Consider the following 20,287-nt stretch of genomic DNA (forward strand, 5'->3'; position numbering starts at 1 on the left):
TTAAATGATAATCCTGGTTAATTATGAGAACGTCTACTGGTATTGCGGCTCTTAAAGCGGTTAGAAGGTCTACTAGCATAGACCAAACATTGATTGTAAAAATAATTCGAGAACGATTACTAAGCCCATAGAACAATTTGTATAAGAATTAAGTTTGATTTAAATATTTTTACAGTAAAGGAATATTTAAATCGGCTGGATAGACAAGCAACGTTTGTTTCAGAGGTAAAAAAAAAAGTTACGGGAGTAAAAGTCAGCGTCAAAGTCAAGTCAAAATCACATTTATTTTTTAATGAAATGAATTATTTATATTTAAATGATGAGAATATGTGATAGCGGTAAAGATATTATTATATAAAAATATTTATGTGTAATAAACGAATAGACACTTATTTCTCAATGAATTTTGTGCTGAACTGTGATAAAGAACTGATCTATTGAAAATAAATAAAAGGAAAAATAACAACATGGAACACATAAGACAATTTGATTGGTAAGTTAATATTACACTTTATATTAAATTAAGTGATAATCCTGTGTGATTTCTTTCTCTAAATTATCTAAAACCTCGTAATAAAATGACAAATTTACATTGCTTTTATTAAATTACTATTTATACTACTAATAAAGCACTATACTACTGTCATAGAATACCGAAACTAAGTCATCTTTTATTTTAGGTGTTACTCTGAACATGAAAATTATTTTGTAAGAGAAAATGATCTGGACAGCTGTGTGACAGAGAGGATACTAAGGAATAAATTCCGAGACCCGCTAATTTCCAGCGAATCAGAAGATGAAAAACCTACATTCAATTGGAATGAGATATTAGCAAAGCAAGAAATGGTAACAATTTATAATTTACAGTTAGTGATTGTTATTAGAGATAAACATTTATTAATCAAGTAATGCCTTAAAATAAATGTGAATAATAAACTATTGAAATATCAGAGTTCAAGTGCTCTGTTGAAATGTTACAATATCTCTACTTTTTCACAGAACAATGCACAACACAGAGTGTTTGTACCTGGATTCCGTAACATACTGCCTCACCCTAAGCTTTCCAATCTGACGAAGTCACAGCACTTTCAATGTCTAAAGGTGCTCTGTGCTAAAAATCCTAACATATTGCCAAAAGAATTTATACCACCACCAAAGAATTTTGATTATAAAGTTTTTCAAGTAAGTACAACTATTAAAACCATTTTTTTATTTTTATTTCATTCTATTATTAATAAACTTTGTATAGTAACTTAATCAAAAATTTGGTAATGTAATTAAAACCAAATTAACTACCTCAATGAGTTATTAATACTAAATTGTTCCATTTCCTTCAATACCGATTTTGATAATATTATAATTTTCAGGAAGTACAAAAAGCTTACTCTGAGGAACAGAAGGAATTTGTAGTGTGGGCTAAAACTCTGTGGACAACAAACCATTGTATAAGAGCTCTCAGACCAAAGCCCCTTGTGGAAACAATATATGAGGCAGAGTTTTCAATAAGGGCAAAACAAATGGAATCATTTCCTAAGAATTATACAATAGCTGCACAAATACCGTTAGAGTCAAGAAATGACAAGTATGAAATGATACACGAGAAAGAATTAATAAGTGTAAGTAAAGTATGGTTCATTTCATATATCTTGGCAGGCCAAAGTTATCTGCGCACTATTCAGTGCCCTTCATCTGCATCCCTATGTTTTCCCGATAGATTTTTCTTTTAAAAAAGATTTATTATTTGATTCAATAATTTTTAATTTATAAAAAGAACATACAGACAAAATGTACACCTTAGTGAAATTTGTTGAAAAAATTCAATGCATTTTATTCAAGTATTGTTTATTTTTAATAGGTGGATATAAACAGCTTACCACAGATAAGCGATCCCCAGCCTATCAAGAAGAAGCTGACCATCATGATACCAAGAGCTGTACCGGAGCCATGTACAAAGCACCCATGCAGAATTGTATTACCATGTAAGTTGACAAAGTTGTTTTTGAAATAAGGTGGCAAACAAGCAAGTGTCAACGGCCACCGCTGACTGTAGACATCTGCAATTGCAAATGCGTTACTTACCTTTAATACTATGTGTCCCCTCTACCGTTTAACCTACTTCCCCTTCCCTTAAAACAACAGGGTGGGAAGGGAAATAGAACTAAAATGCGTCCTGATCATTTGTGCTATAGATGCTGGCATCTACCACTGTTCAAATGAATGTAATAAATGATATAATCCAGACGAGTCCTCCAACACAACTCTGCCACTGACAGAGGTGCACTTCGCACTGGCTCAGTACGCGGTGGAGCAAGGTGCGTCATGTGTGGCCGATGAGAACGCGCTTATCTGTCTGCTGCGGACGGACAGGCACTGGACTTTTTCTCTATCTGTCTGCGAAGTTGTTACAGCAGGTATGTTCACTCAGCTAAGATAATTAAATATAATCTTTTTTCATTTATTGAATTATAAAAAGAATATGTTAATGTTAGGTTTGAGTGTTGGGCTCTCAGTTTCTCCGACTCATTTTTGATCTTTAAGTAACGGTCTCTGTGTGTGATAAGTAACCTAAAATATGTTTTCATATCATATTAATTGTTGAGATAATTTTGTTGAAGAGTATTTATTATTAACCTAAATGATTTCTTATGAATTATTGTAGAGGGTAGCCGTCAGAGTGTGGTGGTGCTGGGAGGAGAGCTGTCAGTGCAGCGTCAGTGCGCGCAGACTCGCACGCACACAGCTTACACACATCTGCTGACACACGCCCTCGTACCGTATGAACGCATCTATATATATACTACTTGTTCCCCGTCACTTTGTCTGAGGGATTAAAAAAGTGTAAACTCTACTCAACCACCCGGAGATAGTGTAGCTTTCCAACAGCGAAAGATTTTTTCAATTTGATTTAGTAGTTTTGGAGAATATTCAATCCAGACATATCTCTCCTGTTTATCATTTTTTTTATATTATACTAGCTGTTGCCTGCGACTCTGCTAGCGTGGACTGAAAAAAACATTAGTTTCTCCCGCAGTTAAAATCTGCATAATTTCTACCTAACACCCTTACATTATAAGCTTGAATATAAATATTTTAGTAAACATTTCTTACACAGGGATGAAGAAAAAGCAAAACTATATTACAAGGGCAAAGAAACAGCAGCGAACAATATGAATACTTTCACAGATCTGTGTCAAGATTCGGACGACTCTAGTGACGATGATTGTCCCCTGTACATTGTTGCGGGTGAGTTTACATCATTTTAATATTAATAATTAATGGGGAGGAAAACTAAAAAGTAGAAAGTAGATGGCGCTAGCACTAAGTTTTCATACGTCATTCTAGCTATGTTTAAAAATTTATTCCTTATTACCTCTGTTCAAATTAAAAAAGAAAGTCCGAACTGGAAAATCTAAATTTTGTTATAAATAATTGATGAATATCTCTTTCTCTCTCTCTCTCTCTCTTTTAAAAATTACTTATTTTTAAATTTTTAGATTGAAATTTGACTAAAGTCGTTGCTATGAGTACAGTATACAAAGTACTTTGTACTTGACATATAATATATATAAAATATGATTTTGTATATCCGTGGTATATTAACTTACTGTCATTCTTGATGGTGCTGACATCTAGTATGCCAAAGACAGTTTCTCTTCTCATTATTTGTGGTAACGAATCTCATATTCTTAAATATAAAATAACTGAAACTTTATGGAAATAATTATTTACATTTTTAGAAGAAATAAAGCAAGCAAATAATACTGATACTGACGAAGTGACCGATGAGAAAAAATCTTCAACAAACGACTCTATATCCAATGAAGAAAATACAAACTCGAAAACTAAACTAAAAGAAGATGATGATCTTTACAAATGTACCTGCCAAGGTAAGTTTTAATTGAAAGCTATATTACGCTAGCTATCGCTCGCGACTTCGTACGTGCGACATTAAAATAAACTTGTTCTTCCAATTAAATTTCAACTAGATTCATGCAGCCTCTGGAGATACTTTCTAACATACATCCAGACATAGAAACATTCGCATTTATAATATTAGTAAGATATGAATAAGAAGTAAGATGAGAGAGACATAAATATGTTTAATATATATTTGTCTATTCCACAAAGGTACGATATTCGAGCGTCCGCCGCCGCGCTCCTTCAACAAATGGCGGTTTAAAAACATTACCAATGCGGATAACTTCAGTATTATTGTGCACTGCTCACACAAACTTAAGGTATGTCAAACATTTATATTACTGACAAATTTCATTATTTTAACTTTAATGAAGCAAAGAGTTTGATTATGCATGTTTATTCAAAGATTTTCCTAACCAGCTCCTTTATATTTTCTCAGTAAAACGGAATAGTTTTTTTTTAGATGGTACTAATTTCAATAACTAATGTTAGGAAAAAAATCCCGGAAATGAGCCGGTGTATTGACACTAGCCTTACTAGGATGTTGATGTTTATGTCCCCTCGCTATTCATTGTGACACTAGAGTTTGTAACGAAAGCACGTCATTCGCGCCAAATGATTCTAATTAATAAAGTCTAGAAGTAAGAACCAAATATTCGAAGTTAGCGGCCAACCTTCAAGACTGAAGAGGCACTAGAAGAAGAAGAAGTAAGAATTCAAACAATCTAATGTTTATTATCCAGCCCGATTCCGGAAGGTTATAGTAGCATGCAATTATAATATTACCAAATGAGGCGGGAAGACACCCACAAGGTTAGTCTATGTTGTTTTGTGTCAGGACTCAATGGGCGAGGTGGTAGTGGAGCCCGTGCTGGAGTACCAGCTGGAGCTGGGCGCCAGCGCGCTCTCCCCGCACTCCACCGCCAGCCTGGCGCTCGCCCTCATGCTGAGGAGGCGCGCCTCGCTCCTCACTGGTAACTATACACGTGACCAACCCTGCACCTGACGTCTCCTCGGTTGTCCTTTGCTATAACTATATACAAAACTATTCAGTTTTCGACTAAACAAATGGTCCTTCGAGCCGAATCATTCGGTAGCAGTTCAGTTTTGTGCTCATGTTGTTGTTGCGATGTTGCGATGTTGCCGCACCGTGCACTTGCACATCACGGCAACATATCACGATGACGTCATAACCTGTGATGAGATCAACACAAACACAGGTTTGTATATACAAGATAGTGTTTACATTGTGCAAGTTGTATGTCAGCCCTGATTTACAGCTTTACTGTCCTACTGTGCTGGCATAATGTTAACCCGACCTAAGTGATACAGATATCGTTAGACAGGTAACATTTTATATTATTAGTGCGAGTGGACGGTCAGTCGGGCGAGGTGGTGCGCCTCGACACCACCAGTCTGGAGGAGCTGAGGGGGGACAACCCGGCGGCGAGCGAGGCGGCCGCTGCGCACACGCTGGCCACCACGCTGGCCCAGCTGCGGGGACTGCGACCCGGACACTATTTGCTCAAGCACGAGGTATGTGTTTCAAAATATTCTACATATTAGTATGATTTATATGTGTAGACTGCACGTAACCTCGCTTCTAGGAACTTATGCGATATCTTTGTATGTGTTATTACAGCCTAGCCACGGCATGAACGCGCTACTGTACCGGCCGTGCGGTGCGGGTGAGGTGGGCGGGGTTGGCGAGGAGGGCGGGGCGAGCGCGGCGGAGGGCGTGTCTGAGCGCGAGCGGCTGGAGTTCAGCTGCGAGCAGCGCGCGGACGCGGACGAGGCGCAGGCGGTGCGCGTGCCGCCCGACATCGTGCCGCTGCTGCTGCCGCTGCACAAGTACATACATACATACATGCCCTCACTTCATACACACAACAACGAAGACGAATTAGGGGAGATGAAATCCACTTGATCCACCTCGCTGACATAGTACAAAATACATACACCGCTAACGGAAAATGAGTACAATTGATGAAATCGCTTAAAGTTGTAAACTAAATTAAAAGCAACAGAAGAATATGTATGTGTCAGGTTGCGCAGGACGCTGCCGTGCGCGTTCACCCCGCACGAGCTGCAGGTGGCCAAGGAGAGCAAGAAGCCCGCCGCACGACAGAAACCTCCGCCGCAGGCAATCACGGTCAGTATCACTTTTTGACAAATTATTGATTTAAAACAAATTGATTCTAAAACAATTACTTTTTAAACCTTTAAACTAAATTTGGTAATTTGGTAAAAGAACAGATACTACACAGGTATTAATTTGGTTACAATGTTTAAATATATCTTAATGTTACTTAACCTTTATACTGAATAATATAGCAACCTGAGTGCACAGTATGCGAATTGTTATATTCTCGCTTCAATATTTTGATTGCATTAACTTTGCCCTTCATATTGACAACAAATTTTTAAATACACAACAATTTACCATTCTCATTGACGTTTTCAAGAATCTGACGTTTGTTTTTTTTTACAATAAAAAGTAAATGGAATCAAAAATTGAGCTACGTCAAATTTGACAGATAATATATATTTTTTTTGACAGGCACTTGCAATCTGACAGATAGTGAGTGTTGCATTGTGACCTGTTTAATGTGTGCCCGTTGTCTGGTTGTTAGTTGGGCGCGCAGGAGGAGGGCGCGGGGAACACTAAGGTACCGCGGCGACCGCGACCGCGACCGCGACTGCGACCGCTCGCTTGTCTTAGGGTTAGCGCGAGGCCCCGCTCTGCGTTAAGTATCCACCGCGTCGACGCTTCACCTCGCCCTTCGCCGCACACAACCATACGCAACTTGCAATGTCAAACTGTCAAAAGACGACTGTCATATCGACTATAGATGACTCCCCCCCCCCACTCTTACAATACAATATAAAGACAGTTTTACAAAATAAATTCAGATAATTATATTAATTAATGTAAAAATTCATGCATTCTGTGAAAAAATCTGTATGAAGAAATTAATACAGGTCTATCTCGTTAAAAAGTAAATGAAGGAAGGTGAAGCCTCGACAAAACATTTATTAACTATTGAAAAGCTAATAAGAGCTTCGCGAAAACTGCAGGTGATCGAGTTATTTATGTCAGTCAAATTCTTTGTTAATTTCCACTCAGGTTATTCCGGCTAAACACCGGGCTGTAACTGATACTTAGAAAAGTATCGGTTACAAATCACTAAGGGATTTTTTTTAATTTATGCCTCCAAAAGCGTTTTTGAGCAAAAAGATTTTGTCTATGGATCACCTTCAGCAGTTGTCTATGCCCCGATGATCTCTATGTCAAACATGAGATCAACTTAATGTTTTCAGGTATCAGTTTTTTTGGCCTGAAAACATTTATAACGTTAGATACATTCTCTCTCACCCAGAGAAATAAAAGATGGTTTTAAAAAGGCTAAAATATTGAAAAAAAAAAACATTTTCAATCTTCCCCGGGGTCATAGAAATAAATCCTAAATGTGATATGGTGAAGCCAGTTGCATTAAAATGTTTGTACAAAAAAAGTAAAATTAAACTATGTGATTGGACTATCTAGAATTCGAACCCACGACCTTTATATGTGCAGGTTCAGGTCAATTTGTACGAAAATATTTATATAAAAAAAGGAACTGTCAGTCTAAATGTTTGTTATTTAAATGTACTATTAAAGCCAATTTCCTTAATTAATTTTGTTTATTTTATTGCTGGGTTCGAATCCCGCGAAAATCGAAATTGTTGGATTTACAGTGGTGCGATTTGTGTCCCCCTGTGTTACAGTGATCGAAGTATTATTAAGAATATTCACTTATATGCAGCAAGTGATATTTTATATGTATATTTCTGACAAAATGTGTATTTTACAATAAATATTTATCTGCAGGTTTAGTGGTGTTAACATTTTTATGTGTAATTTATCACAATATGTTTGTTTCAGTGGCCAAAGAAGAAGAAGAAAGGCAAGAAATCAAAACGCAAAGTGTAGGACAATAAAAGTTTATGTTGGAATTATTGTTTTATTAACTAACTAGCTGTTGCCCGCGACTCCGTCCGCAAGTATTGCAAAAAACATAAAGTCCCCTATTTGTTGTTCCACTTAATGTTCTACTACATCTATGCTAAGTCAGCGAGATCCGTACAGCCGTTCTAGAGACACCTTCACACAAACATCCTTGCATCCATCTACACATTGGCATTTATAATATTGGTAGGATTTCTCTCAATACTTTTTTATGGAAAGGAAGATATTAAATGAAACAATTATTTATGTGTACATTATGTTCATTTATATTCAGTGCAATAAAAAATTAAATTAACATAATAATTGATTATAAGATAATTCGATTACAATAAATATATTTTTATATTATTCAAGCGGCTTCATCGAAATAGCCGTCCAACTGAGTCGCGATCTGAAACCAAATTGAAAACATTCTATCGCTTTTTTGCAATGTAAAAGAAATAAAAGTAAACGTTTATTCTTGTGGCAGCAAAAAATAAAATTTGTCAATAATTTGCCTCATAGAGTGGGCGTGGTTTGTGTACCTGCAGGGGCGTGTACTTGAGGTACTTGTCGGGGTTCTTGGAGAAGGGCAGATGTGCGTGCGCGTCGTAGAAGGCGGTGTATGCGGGCAGCAGCGCCTGCTTGTTGTCGCGCTTCAGAGACTCGCGCAGCTCCGCGTCCGGCACGCTGTACCCCGTCTGCGCGCGCCGGCACTCCTCCCACTCGCGGTTGAACGACTGCCAGGTGCGACACAATATCATACAACGCTCTCTCACATATCCTGGAAGTACATCTGGATGGTGCTCACCGCAAACTTATCTTTGAGCAGCTGTCGGTCCTTGTCGCGCAGCTTGCTGGGCATCGGCTCGTCCAGCGTTATGTGCGACAGCAGCTTGTTCCAGCTGCAACGGCACATAAAACTTATCTTTCGTGTACATCCGGCTCAACAAACCATGGGATCTGTGTTCTAATCTATTGTGTGAAGAGGTAAAGGATGCTTCAATGCGTACCTCTGCAGGTAGTTGTTCTTGTGCTCCTGTATGATTTCGCGGTACGTGGCCTCGCACTGCGGCTCCGCCAGTGCCAGCACGTCCAACAGTCCGCCGCGCTGCAGCCCCTGCAGCAGGTACAGCGTGTTGTTCAGCAGGAAGATGGCCTTCAGCGCGTCCGGGTACTGCTCGCTCTTGCTGCGCAGCGCCAGGTTCAGCTGCGCCAGCACCTTGCCTGCACAACGCAACAACTACTGTCACCAAGAAACTGACACCGTACGATGTAAAGTGTACTGAGAACTTGGGATGTAATACTTACGCATGTAAATGGCGAGCATGAGGGCGTTGCGGTCCTGCACGGCGGGCAGCTGGCTGGCGGCGCGCACGTACGCCGGCTCCTGCGCCAGCGCCGCGCCTGCGCAACACCACCCACAGTACAGTACATGTAGATCAAGACATCATGTTGTGTCTCAGCGGGGGAGACAGGGAGAGGGCGAAGCTTACCGACAGTGGGCAGGTGCGCGGCGAGAGCGTGGCAGTGTGCGAGCGCGGCGGCCGCCAGCTGGTGCACGGTGCCGTCCACCGCGCCCGTCGCGCTGTCGCTCTTCACGCCCTCCACCCACTCCTCCAGCGTGCGCACGCACTGCAACATCACGTGCACCTCACTCGCCACGCCCACAACACGCACTACGCACACACAACGCGCACCCTGCGTGTGTACTCACGTGCTGCTGGCAGCTGTTCAGTATGGCGGTGTAGGGCGCGGGGGAGGCGGGCTGCAGCGCGCGCTGCACGTCCGGCTGCAGCCGCTGCAGGCGCGCCAGCAGCGCCCAGCACGCCGCAGCGCCGCGGCTGCAGCGCGACGCCGCGCGGTGACTGCGGTTGCACGCGCGCTACATAGTTAAACGAGGGATTTTAACGCTATGCAAATAATCAATGGGGTGGTCAATGTAAGAAGAATGTGCGGTGTACCTCAACGTCAGCGGCGAGCAGGGCGAAGCAGTCCTTGAGCGTGGCGGCGAGGAGCGCGGGCAGGCGCGGCAGCGGCACCAGGCCGAGCGCGGCGCGCTGCTCGTGGCGCGCCAGCCGGCACACGCAGGCCGCCAGCGCGCCCGCGCACTCCGCCTCCGCCTCCTCCTGCCCCGGACCCTGCCCCGGGCCCTCGCCGCACTCCTCCCCGTCTGCAGGACACGCACACATTGCAACACATTACCTAAGCCGCGTTATCTTATTGTATGAAGGTTCAATATATCTTACATGATTCGTTGACAGATCTCCGCGGACCTATCGCAAGCCCCGTCGACTGCTCCAGCGTCTGGGAAGCTTTCATCATTAATTTGTTCGCGCGCTTCTCTAATCTTTAAATGAAATCGACAAAATTGTTATATGTACCGAAAAACTATTTCATTTTGCTGAAACTGTATAAAGCATTAATACTAACACTTTTTGTAGTTTGCTCGTCTTTTTAGTGCTGTCTGAACGATGGAGCAAGTTCTTCGATTTCTGAAACGATAAATAAATACATTTCCAAAAAAAATGAAAAGAGTATTTAGTAGGCAGTAGTTTGTAGTGGAGACGACACTGACCATGAGCGGCGAGGCGGCCATGGAGCGCGACCTGAGGTAGTCCTTGAAGGCGGTGAGCGAGGAACGGGCGGCGGGCGCGCGCACAGCCAGCAGCGCGGCGGCGGGGGGCCGGCCCGCGGCGCTCAGCCATGCCGCCGCGCTGCGCATCGTCTCCAGCGCTGACCCGTTCCCGCACCCGCACCCGCTGCCGCTCACACTCACGCTCACGCTCTCCACGCTCGAGTCTGACATGGTACAATCTCACACTTATACATATTATATTGTGGCTTTACTGAGGCTCAATCACCCCTAATTGTGTAGACTCAAGCTCCTTGGTTAGGCTAAAAGTCAATGTAATAATGCAAATTGTACATCTACACTTTTAATTGTTTAAAGTAAGTGATATAAATCAATCCAATTACAACACTATTACCTATACTCTAAATAAGGCGATGATAATTACATACCTTCCTCCAAGGCAATCATATCCATAAGTGTAGTGGGTGAGAGAGGTCTGGTGTTGCGACTCAGCAACTCCTCAAATGCACTTTCCAACTTCAGCACTCCAGTGTTGTATAATTGATTCTGAAGTATTGAAACAAAACATATACATATTTAAGAAACATTGATATATAAATAATTCAGGTTAAAATTGATTTTAACTTACAATGTTTTCTAGTTCAACGCTTTGAGGATTGTTCTTATTAAAATAGTTTTGCGCTTCTGCCAATTTATCCAAAGCCTGTAGAAGTTAAAAAACATATTTAATATTAGTATTTATTATCTAGAATTTTTAGTTCAACACAATAAAACAAAAACAATAAGTCACATAGAAATAAAGAATAAATCATTTAATAATGTCATGTATAAGAACTATTTTAGCAATAATTAATGATTTTATAATACTTAGATGAAATACCTCAAGATAAATATTCAAAGATTCTGTGGAGGATGTGTGTGGGCCAGCTTGTATGAGGTCTGCCAGCTCTCTGGACATCATGTAGAAGTTGATTACATGATCTAGAGCCTTCACTGTGCGCTCCATATCTACAATAAATATAGCTATTGTTTAACTAGGTAAAATAGCCAAAAGATGGTATATGCTAGCTGAGTAAATAATTCTCTTGAATCTTTGATACCTCCTACACAACACTAGTGGAAAGTGTTATTAAAATTGCATTATTTATTTTCAAAACTAATAACTAATTTAACATAAAACTTGCCCAATCAACAGACATCTTTCATTTATAATTTTAATTTCATAAAATGTTTCATTTCAACAAATTTGGAAACAGACTTTCCCTGCAATTTCAATGCCATACAATCAAATCCTAGTAACATAGGTGATGTTAATTATAACATACTGTTATGTATATGTTGCAAGCGAGCAGTGTCCCCATATAAAGGCAGGACTGCTGTCTCCAACTGCTGCAGCCTTTGCTCGCAGGCGCCTAGCACGTTGCACACGTCTCCTGCCAGCGCGGAGCTGCGGTTTGCAGCCGCTTTCAACTCTTGAATGTTTGTCATCTCCTAAAACATCCAAATGTTATGGGAAACGCCCACATAACGAAACAGGAATCAATCCATTACAGTGATTTAATTCAATCGTAATATTAGTAAAAAAGAAAAATAAAACAAGAATTTTTATCCCTTCGAGTTACCTTTTTTAATTTCATTTCTATTTCAAACTTTTTCTCAATCGCGTACATTATCACTTATCTATAGATAAACTAATTTTATGCGACTAATATTCAAATATTTAAATAAAATACTGCGTTAAAATATATTTCCTGAAGGCACTACATAAACAGCTACAATAATTACAGTACTTAAATAAAATAAAGTTTTTAATAAGAATTGATAAATAAATAGTAAAATAACAATTGACAGCCTGTCAACAAACTGTCAAACATCTGGAAAACCAAAAGTCAATGGAAACTGGAAACAATAAAATAACAAGTTTACAAAGAAAGTTGTTCTTGTATTTACTTATTAAATTTTTGCAATTACGTAATTTCGATTTGATTTTGTAAGTAGATCTGTTTACCTAGTTATTAATTTATATCATCATTTTAAATAATAATAGACTGACATTTACAAATGTTATTGTTGTATCCAAACGGTTTATGAATATATGATGACGTGCCGTACCTTCTCGAAACGTGGCTGACGTTTAAATTTTGGATTGTCTTGTCATAATTGTATAAATCCAACAAGAGTGAAGCGTAGGCACTTTTACAAAAACTGCTCAAAGGATTGCAATAATTAGTGTGTTAAATTGCTCTCAATTATAAAAAGTAAGTTTAAAGTGTGTAAAATTCATTTATGTTGTGATGTGACAAACTGGACAAACTTTTTATTGATTTATTAAATTTCTATTTCAGAAAATGGATCAAATCGCAAAGTTTGTAGAGCCAGGCAAGCAGTTCGCTAAAGACTCTATCAGATTAGTGAGAAGATGCACAAAACCAGACAGAAAAGGTAAGATAATCCAGATATTTTTTTAAGTGTGCTATATACATAAATTCCCGTTAATAGATGCATTATATTATTTACTTTACCAAGAGTTTCCACCTTTGAAACAGCTGATATACACACATTTTGTGTTCTATATCAATTAAAAAGAATATAAAGGATGGTGGTATTTTTGTACAGATATTTTGGAGGGGAAAACTTTGGTTTAAATATCAAAAATATAATTTACTATGGACACATAACTACTTTTGTAATGTATCAATTGTAACAATATTTTGAGCTTATTCTATAATTAATTATAATTTTTATGTTATTAAGCTTATAAATCAGATTTTTTCATTTGTATTAACTTTTACTAATTAACAACTGGCACTTTTTTATATTTATTAACTATCATAAATCATAATGATTTTTTTTCTTTATTTCCAGAATTCCAAAAGATTGCAATTGCCACTGCTATCGGATTCTGCATCATGGGATTCATCGGTTTCTTTGTTAAATTAATTCATATCCCCATCAACAACATTATTGTTGGATCGTAAGCTTTAGTTAGTTGCTTAGATATAATTTTTAACTTTAAGCCCGGAAGCCCTCTAATTTAAATTCTCAATTCTCCTCCAAATGCAGTATGATTTAAATAAATAAATTATAGCAAATTTTTTATTTATCTCTTGTTTTTTGTTGTATATTTTTCCTATTTAGAAGATCTTGAATATTAAAATGTGGGTATGCTGTATGTTGGATGAAATCTTTGAAAACTTTTATGAGACAAGAAATGTACAATCAATAAACTAGATACTACCACATCTGTTGCCTGCATATTACAAGAAAAGGGACAAATAAAACCACATATTAAAATTTATAAAAAGTCAACAATTTTATTTTAACAAAATGTCAAACAATGTCTTGAATTACTAATAAATGTATATATATATAATTATTCGAGTTCCTGAGTTATTCAATCGATGTAGAAAGGTTACCTGGATTTTAGTAGTTATGGAAAACTAATTAGTCAAGTTGCTATTTATCATTGTAAAAGAAGGAAGGAACAATTCTACAGCCAAATACAATTTTGTATATTTTCCTTTTCTAACTCTAAAAGTTTATAAAATGTATAAAATAAAAGTAATATAAAATCTCAATGATACAGTTCAAAAATGGAGAAATAAAATATGAACCTAAAAATGCATATTAAGGCGAAAAAACTTGGCGATAATTTTAATTTTGCTTGTGACTAATAAAGTTAAGTATATTTTTTCACTTGAGCACCGAATATTCCACAAGCATTTCTTCATTCATAATTATTTTAATTAAATCTATTTGTACTATTTTAATAAAATAGGAACATCAATTGAGTGGTTTCCGCATAACATGTATGTAATAGGCGGGATTTTCTACTTGGTCCAAAGCCTTGAAGTCAGCGTATATGCTGTGCTCCGCCTTGTTGTCGAACGCCTCGTCCAGCATCGATGTGAACTTGTCCAGCTCATGCGGGTAGTAACACAACCGGAACATACTGTCAATATAAACCATCACCTATTTAATGTTAATATGAGATATTCTTGTCTAGAGTAACATAAAGTTTTGCCCTTAGTAGAGAATTAAGGACTATCTTAGATTTTTGAGCCCAAAATCCCCGATTAAAACAGGGATGCTCTGTCTTACACAGAGATTTTGGATGCAGAAACGAATGCTGAGTGTAGTAATTATTTATGCCACAATTAATTAATCTACGTAATAGATTTGGGTCAAGATCATCCACGAAATCGAAAGTTTTTATATCAACTGTTCTATCCCTCATAAAGGCGCACTTACGAACTGGTTGCTACAGAGCTATGGGTATAGAAGTAAACATGACAGGACACAATGATGACATCAATTCGTTTATCTGTTTTTCACCTTTGTTCATTGAGCTCGGCGTCTTCGTTTGTGTGGATGAGGTAATCCAGCGCCACCAGCTCGGGTTTCCCGCGGACTACCAGCACCGACGTCTTGATATCCACTGGATAGCTGCACTATATAGACAATACATTATTATATAAACAGTATATTTATTATTTTATAACCGTTTATGAATTCTTTTGGTCCTTCAAGCAAGATTTATTAGTACTAAAAATAAATATGTAAAATTCTATAATAAAATATGTTTCTCTATCGGAGGTGTAATCAAAATTAGAATATAAAATAATCAATCTTACATTATAATATATAGAATGTCCGGGTGTAGCTCCGCTGTTTATCATGGCGTCGTAGTTCCTGTGGTCAATGAACAACAGACCGCCAGGCTTGAGCACCTTGGCAAAGTTCCTGAGGCACATCTTCTGCGTGCGTTGGTCTTCAAACTCATCCAGCAAGTGGGCGAACGAATTGCCCAGGCAGATTACTGCGTCAAATGTCGCGCCCGGCAAGAAAGACTGGATGTCTTCCGGCAATGTCTCCCAGCTCGCCTCTTCGATTACTGGAAAATAAGAGAATATAAAATGTCTTATTGATTTCATTACATACTTATTTAAACTTTGTTAAACTCAATTTTAGTGACTTTCTTTTTGTTTAAATTTAAAGTTAAGCAAGTTCTTTAAACTTAAAGATTAAAGTTAAACTAAGTATCGACTGGTTATGTGACTATTTTTCTTACAATATAAATATTACAATTTATTAATTAAAATAAGCAGATATAATGGCAACACTAATTATGTGTGTAGAATTACATACTCCATTCATCATATTTGTGGTCCTTCCTCTTCTCCCATCGCGCCTTAAGCGCGTGCTTCAGCATCTTGTCTGAGGCGTCCACTGACACCACCTTGAAACCCTCGTCTACCAGCATCATAGAGTCTATGCTGGAAATCCACAAACATTTACATTTAACAATTGTTCATAGAACAGACGTCTGATCTCAGCGTGGTGAGTTCGATTTCCGTCGATATAATTGATTTCTAAATATGCTTGTGGCAGAATATTTATGAGCCCTTTTGTTTTATTTCTTTTCTTTAAAGAAATATACACTTGTTATTGTTCTCAGATTTATAATCTCCCAATGTGGTTAATAGAAAATAAACTGTTTGGTTATTAGTTAGCGTTAAGATATGAAATTAATTTTGTTATGTTATTCAGCGTAACGACAAGTTGAGATAAATGACGTGCGATAAGAGAACTGTTTATGTCGAAAGGTTAACACTATCTTGCCTTATCCGATACTTAAACGTAATTACACTGTTTTATATAAACATTATCATGCATAGATAATAAATACGACAACTAAACGAAAATAAGATTGATATGAAAAAAAGTTCATTGCACATATGACAGTCGATACGACTATTGTTTTTTAATAGGATTAGGTTAGTAGCACAGGATATACATATATACGTTTGATCTAAAAAAAAAAGTTGCAACGGCTGCAGCTGCCGAAAATAATTTTCTTAATCATAAAGGATTTATCTAAGAAAACCGACTATAATTAAATACACAAAAATCCAGCATAAATAACTTACAGGATGTTATTTTAAAAGTCACAAAAAAAATTATAGATGTAAAATCAATTCTTATTTTCGCGGTAGATTTCAACTCGAATTTCTTACATCTAATGACTATTTACTGCGTTTAATAAATTTATCTCATGTTGCTAAACCAAAACAGGTTGTCGAGCGACTCAAAAACTTGTCCAATTTATGTCCCAACTTCCCTGTTTTATTTTTGATCCTGTTTCGGGACCCCTTTTGTGGATAATTTAATCGTCTTCTCCTCGGGAACTTTCGAGGAATTTCAAACTTGAACCCTTTACAATATATTATTATAAATTGGCATTTATAGATTAGAATAGATTTTGATAAAGAAACAAGAAACTTTATAGTACTTCTTCATATTATATGGCATAAAATATCCGCACAGACGGAAACTCTGGTTTCCTAAACAATGCATACTCTATTCGAGTCTAGCAAATAAGTAACACGTCTAGACTGACCATAACAATGGACAAGCTACTGGCATTGCATTACGTCATTTTACGCTGAATACAATATAGCTTTCAATTGCCTTATCGTTTTATATGTTACTAGGTTTTGATACTTTATCAAAACTATACAAAAAAATATTAACTCTAACATAGTTAACTCTTATGTTATTGTACACGTGTAGCATTTATCTCGCAGTTATAGTTGTTTTAGATAAATATGTTTTAAATTATTTAATAAAACAAGTAACATGTATTTAAAGATAGTTTAGATATCACGTACACTTTAATCACTTATTTCGAGTTGACATTTTCAACTTAGAGGTTAACTTTTATATTTTTATCGTTTTTATAGCTTCTTTTTAGATAGCACCAATCAGTTATACAGAGAATTACGTAAAGAATAATTAGTAGCACGTAGTTTGATATCAAGATGAAAATGGTGCTTAACTGGCCACAAAAGGCGTGGCTTAGTGTAGGTTTAGTAATCTCATAGTAATCTGCCTGGTACTCACCCCGTGCCGCAAGCCGCATCCAGAACTCTAACGCAGTTGTGTTTCCTAAGCAGTCCAGTAAGAAAGTTTTTGTAGTTTTGCGTGCGTTGATTGCTGTCGCCAATGTATTTCTTCCACACTCTGGCCGCCTTGCCGTCCGCGTACTGGTCCTTCACACCCTCAGAGGGAATCCCCTGGGATCGGGAGTGGAATACTTTGTCCGCTGACATTGTGTGTTAACACCCTGCATGTCAAGAGGATACAATAAGATTGTGTCATTTAAAAATAGTTTGTATTTAAGATCGACTGAGCTCAAAAGACCTACTATTTTTATGTTGAATAACTATGCCCGGTCGTAAAAATAAGATCGGAGATAAGAACATCTTAGTGATTTACGCTTTCAATATTTTATAGCCTAATATTTATTTCATTGTCCATTACACACCTATGTACCGTTATCCACTGAGGTAACTGTAAACGCATAGCTAGTCTGCGTTCCTTTATAAAAAGTTTTACATTGTTACATCCTTTATAACAACTTTATTGCTAAATTAATTAGTTATCTAATTACGTCATTTTATCACAACTCTACGTTGTAACTGATTCAGCACGACAAAGCTTATCGATTACATTAAATTACGTAAAAAGGATAGTTTCTATATATTTCATATATACAAAGAACCTAGGTTTTACTTTTAAATGGTCAAGATGGAGTATGCTCCAATTTTGCTTTCCCTGTTGTAACTATTTATTTTCTTGTCTCGTCTACTACATACTCGACGACCGTTCTTGCTATTTCTACTAATTTCGTTGAATTAAGACAGGTAAATCCCCTAACATCATTACTGTATCGACTGCTAAGTATAAATTATAAACGCAACTTGCAAAGTGTCAAATGACGGGTTACATATACATATTACTTTTCCCTGTGACTTGGAGAGCGAAATCTTAAATCATAGATGCCCAAAGTTCATTTTAATAATGAACCCTCCTATTTTGAATTTATCGTATACTAACTCATATTTTGATAATATTTACGTTAATTTAAGATAACTTATTTCACTCGATTAGCAATTTGTGTTATATTGACATTGAAATTAATTATTGAATATCCTTATGGTAGGTAATAAAAACGTTAGTAAACCGTCACCACATTTTTGCAGTTGTAATAATTTATCGCAACTCTGTCTATACCTTTTTTATGTACTTTATATTGCACGTATTTGTTTATCATTGGACTAATTTTAATTTAAATAAAGCAAAGAATCATATTATAAATACACTGAATTCAAACGATCAAACCAGGAAAACTTTTTGATTTTACAGTTTTTGAACCTGGAACTTGCGGCATGACAATATGACAACTTAAATTGATCAATTCTGAATAATACAAAGATATTTTACCACAAAAAAAAATTGATAAATCAAATGCCTACCTATAATACAATAATTATCCCAGCGTGTGAATGTCGCAGTAAACAGCAACGATGTATCAACGATTAGCACTGGAACAACAGTCCATGTTCACCACGTTATATATTTTAGCACTTACAAAACAATGATGCAATAAAACGCTGGTTTTCGCGTCCGACGTACGGGCCCGCTTCGCCAACACTACGCGGTAGCGACTAACTGACGACCACGGCTCCGATCTAGCCCGCTGTTTGAGTAGCGGCCTGCGAATTTCCATGTCCTCTTGGCATTGATCGTGAAATACTATAAGTTAAATATTCAATGCGAAAAAAATCTAGTTATTGAGTTTTCGACTTCAATACTCGACTTTTTGATTCGATTTTGGAAAATTCCTTCAAAACGTATTAAACGATATTTAAATAAATATTTTATAACACAAATTTTACGAGGATAAATATGTACTAAACTACGCAAGGGAAATAATATTCTGCTCGATTTTTAATGTGAAAACCTAGTAATTAGGGGTTCAGTGGAAGATAACGGTATTTTTTTCTTACTGAGGATTTGTTAACAAATTTTCAAGATTCCATTGAAACACTTTATACAATAGGGCATTGACACGAAAATTATGTAATCGGAATACACACACGCACACACACACACACACACACACCGGATATCCGATAATGGGAAGGCGACATTGTTCTTTAAATAATTTTTTGGACTATTATTGAAGTTAAACAACCTGATGATCTTTCACGACGATGATGAAACCTTTCATCGAAAAAAGTGTTTTTTTTTCAGGGTGATTTTGTGTAGTATGTATAGTACTTTGATTATAATATTTAAATAACAGCGTCGGTGGCTCAGGGGTTAAGCACTTGCCTTAAAACCTGCAGTTACTGAATTCAAATCCCGCCATGTACCAATCTGTTCTTAAATTTTTATGTATAATACATTTATCCGACGGTCTTGAATGACACTAATACGATGTTATCTAAAGCGGCTGGCGTTTATTATTATTCACTTTTACCCGAGTTTTTTTTTATATCATAAGGTGGCAAACGAGCGAGCGACCACCTGAAATCGCTGAAATAGCGAAGTAAGCGTTGCCCATAGATAGACATACGCAAATTGCATATGCGTTGTCAACAGTGGCGCCTTCTTAGTGCCTTTTAGAACCAATTTTTTACTAATATATTACTAATTATTATAATATAGTATATAGAGTTTAAGATTGTTCATATTTTAGTATATCGCAATTTTTTATTACTGTTATGCAATAATTTGAGCAGAAAAAATAAAATTTTACATGATCTAAAAATACTGATATCATCATCAGATAATATTTTGCGACATCATTTACCAAAAAAATGTTTTCATTCTGCTGCTCTCGGTCGGTTACGGTGTGGGCCATATAAAGCGCGTGGTCGCGACCGCATCCGCTCAGTGCGTAGAGGCCCTTTGGCTATTAGAAAATTAAAGTACTC

The 20,287-nt window shown here is 37.2% G+C and overlaps 3 protein-coding genes and 1 long non-coding RNA gene across 7 annotated transcripts; 2 read left to right on the forward strand and 2 right to left on the reverse strand.

Moving 5' to 3' along the window:
* The first annotated feature begins 301 nt into the window (after nucleotides 1-301).
* LOC106113516 (uncharacterized) lies at nucleotides 302-7,931 on the forward strand. Of its 3 annotated transcripts, XM_013306331.1 has the most exons (16): nucleotides 302-493; nucleotides 681-846; nucleotides 1,000-1,182; nucleotides 1,368-1,616; nucleotides 1,856-1,979; nucleotides 2,241-2,411; nucleotides 2,660-2,774; nucleotides 3,113-3,243; nucleotides 3,738-3,887; nucleotides 4,129-4,238; nucleotides 4,757-4,892; nucleotides 5,285-5,454; nucleotides 5,561-5,769; nucleotides 5,965-6,070; nucleotides 6,552-6,587; nucleotides 7,844-7,914. In XM_013306331.1, the coding sequence occupies exons 1-16, from the start codon at nucleotides 468-470 to the stop codon at nucleotides 7,889-7,891; spliced, it is 2,130 nt and encodes a 709-aa protein (XP_013161785.1). In that variant the 5' UTR covers nucleotides 302-467; the 3' UTR covers nucleotides 7,892-7,914. The 3 variants fall into 3 exon arrangements, with proteins under 3 accessions (XP_013161785.1, XP_013161787.1, XP_013161784.1); XM_013306333.1 differs by lacking the exon at nucleotides 6,552-6,587 and having other exon boundaries at nucleotides 7,844-7,931; XM_013306330.1 differs by lacking the exon at nucleotides 7,844-7,914 and having other exon boundaries at nucleotides 6,552-6,803.
* A 275-nt stretch (nucleotides 7,932-8,206) lies between these two features.
* On the reverse strand, nucleotides 8,207-12,342 carry Exo70 (exocyst complex component 7). The gene is made up of 16 exons (XM_013306111.1): nucleotides 12,125-12,342; nucleotides 11,828-11,993; nucleotides 11,383-11,510; nucleotides 11,131-11,205; nucleotides 10,931-11,048; nucleotides 10,485-10,708; nucleotides 10,340-10,401; nucleotides 10,152-10,256; nucleotides 9,871-10,099; nucleotides 9,624-9,791; nucleotides 9,403-9,541; nucleotides 9,218-9,313; nucleotides 8,920-9,133; nucleotides 8,718-8,811; nucleotides 8,452-8,646; nucleotides 8,207-8,318 (listed from the first exon to the last, which is right to left on the reverse strand). The coding sequence occupies exons 1-16, from the start codon at nucleotides 12,170-12,172 to the stop codon at nucleotides 8,277-8,279; spliced, it is 2,103 nt and encodes a 700-aa protein (XP_013161565.1). The 5' UTR covers nucleotides 12,173-12,342; the 3' UTR covers nucleotides 8,207-8,276.
* Nucleotides 12,343-12,618: 276 nt separating this feature from the next.
* LOC106113479 (uncharacterized) lies at nucleotides 12,619-13,605 on the forward strand. The gene is made up of 3 exons (XR_001227663.1): nucleotides 12,619-12,760; nucleotides 12,848-12,944; nucleotides 13,368-13,605. It is a non-coding gene; the product is annotated as an uncharacterized LOC106113479 (long non-coding RNA).
* LOC106113478 (glycine N-methyltransferase) lies at nucleotides 13,506-19,014 on the reverse strand. 2 transcript variants are annotated; one of them, XM_013306275.1, is made up of 6 exons: nucleotides 18,937-19,014; nucleotides 17,406-17,628; nucleotides 15,651-15,778; nucleotides 15,137-15,396; nucleotides 14,838-14,953; nucleotides 13,506-14,454 (listed from the first exon to the last, which is right to left on the reverse strand). In XM_013306275.1, the coding sequence occupies exons 2-6, from the start codon at nucleotides 17,612-17,614 to the stop codon at nucleotides 14,286-14,288; spliced, it is 882 nt and encodes a 293-aa protein (XP_013161729.1). In that variant the 5' UTR covers nucleotides 17,615-17,628; nucleotides 18,937-19,014; the 3' UTR covers nucleotides 13,506-14,285. The 2 variants fall into 2 exon arrangements, with proteins under 2 accessions (XP_013161729.1, XP_013161727.1); XM_013306273.1 differs by lacking the exon at nucleotides 18,937-19,014 and adding an exon at nucleotides 18,821-18,930.
* Nucleotides 19,015-20,287: the final 1,273 nt, after the last annotated feature.

The sequence above is a fragment of the Papilio xuthus genome, unplaced genomic scaffold (assembly GCF_000836235.2).
Source record: "Papilio xuthus unplaced genomic scaffold, Pxut_1.1 DF828258.1, whole genome shotgun sequence".
Classification (NCBI taxonomy): domain Eukaryota; kingdom Metazoa; phylum Arthropoda; class Insecta; order Lepidoptera; family Papilionidae; genus Papilio; species Papilio xuthus.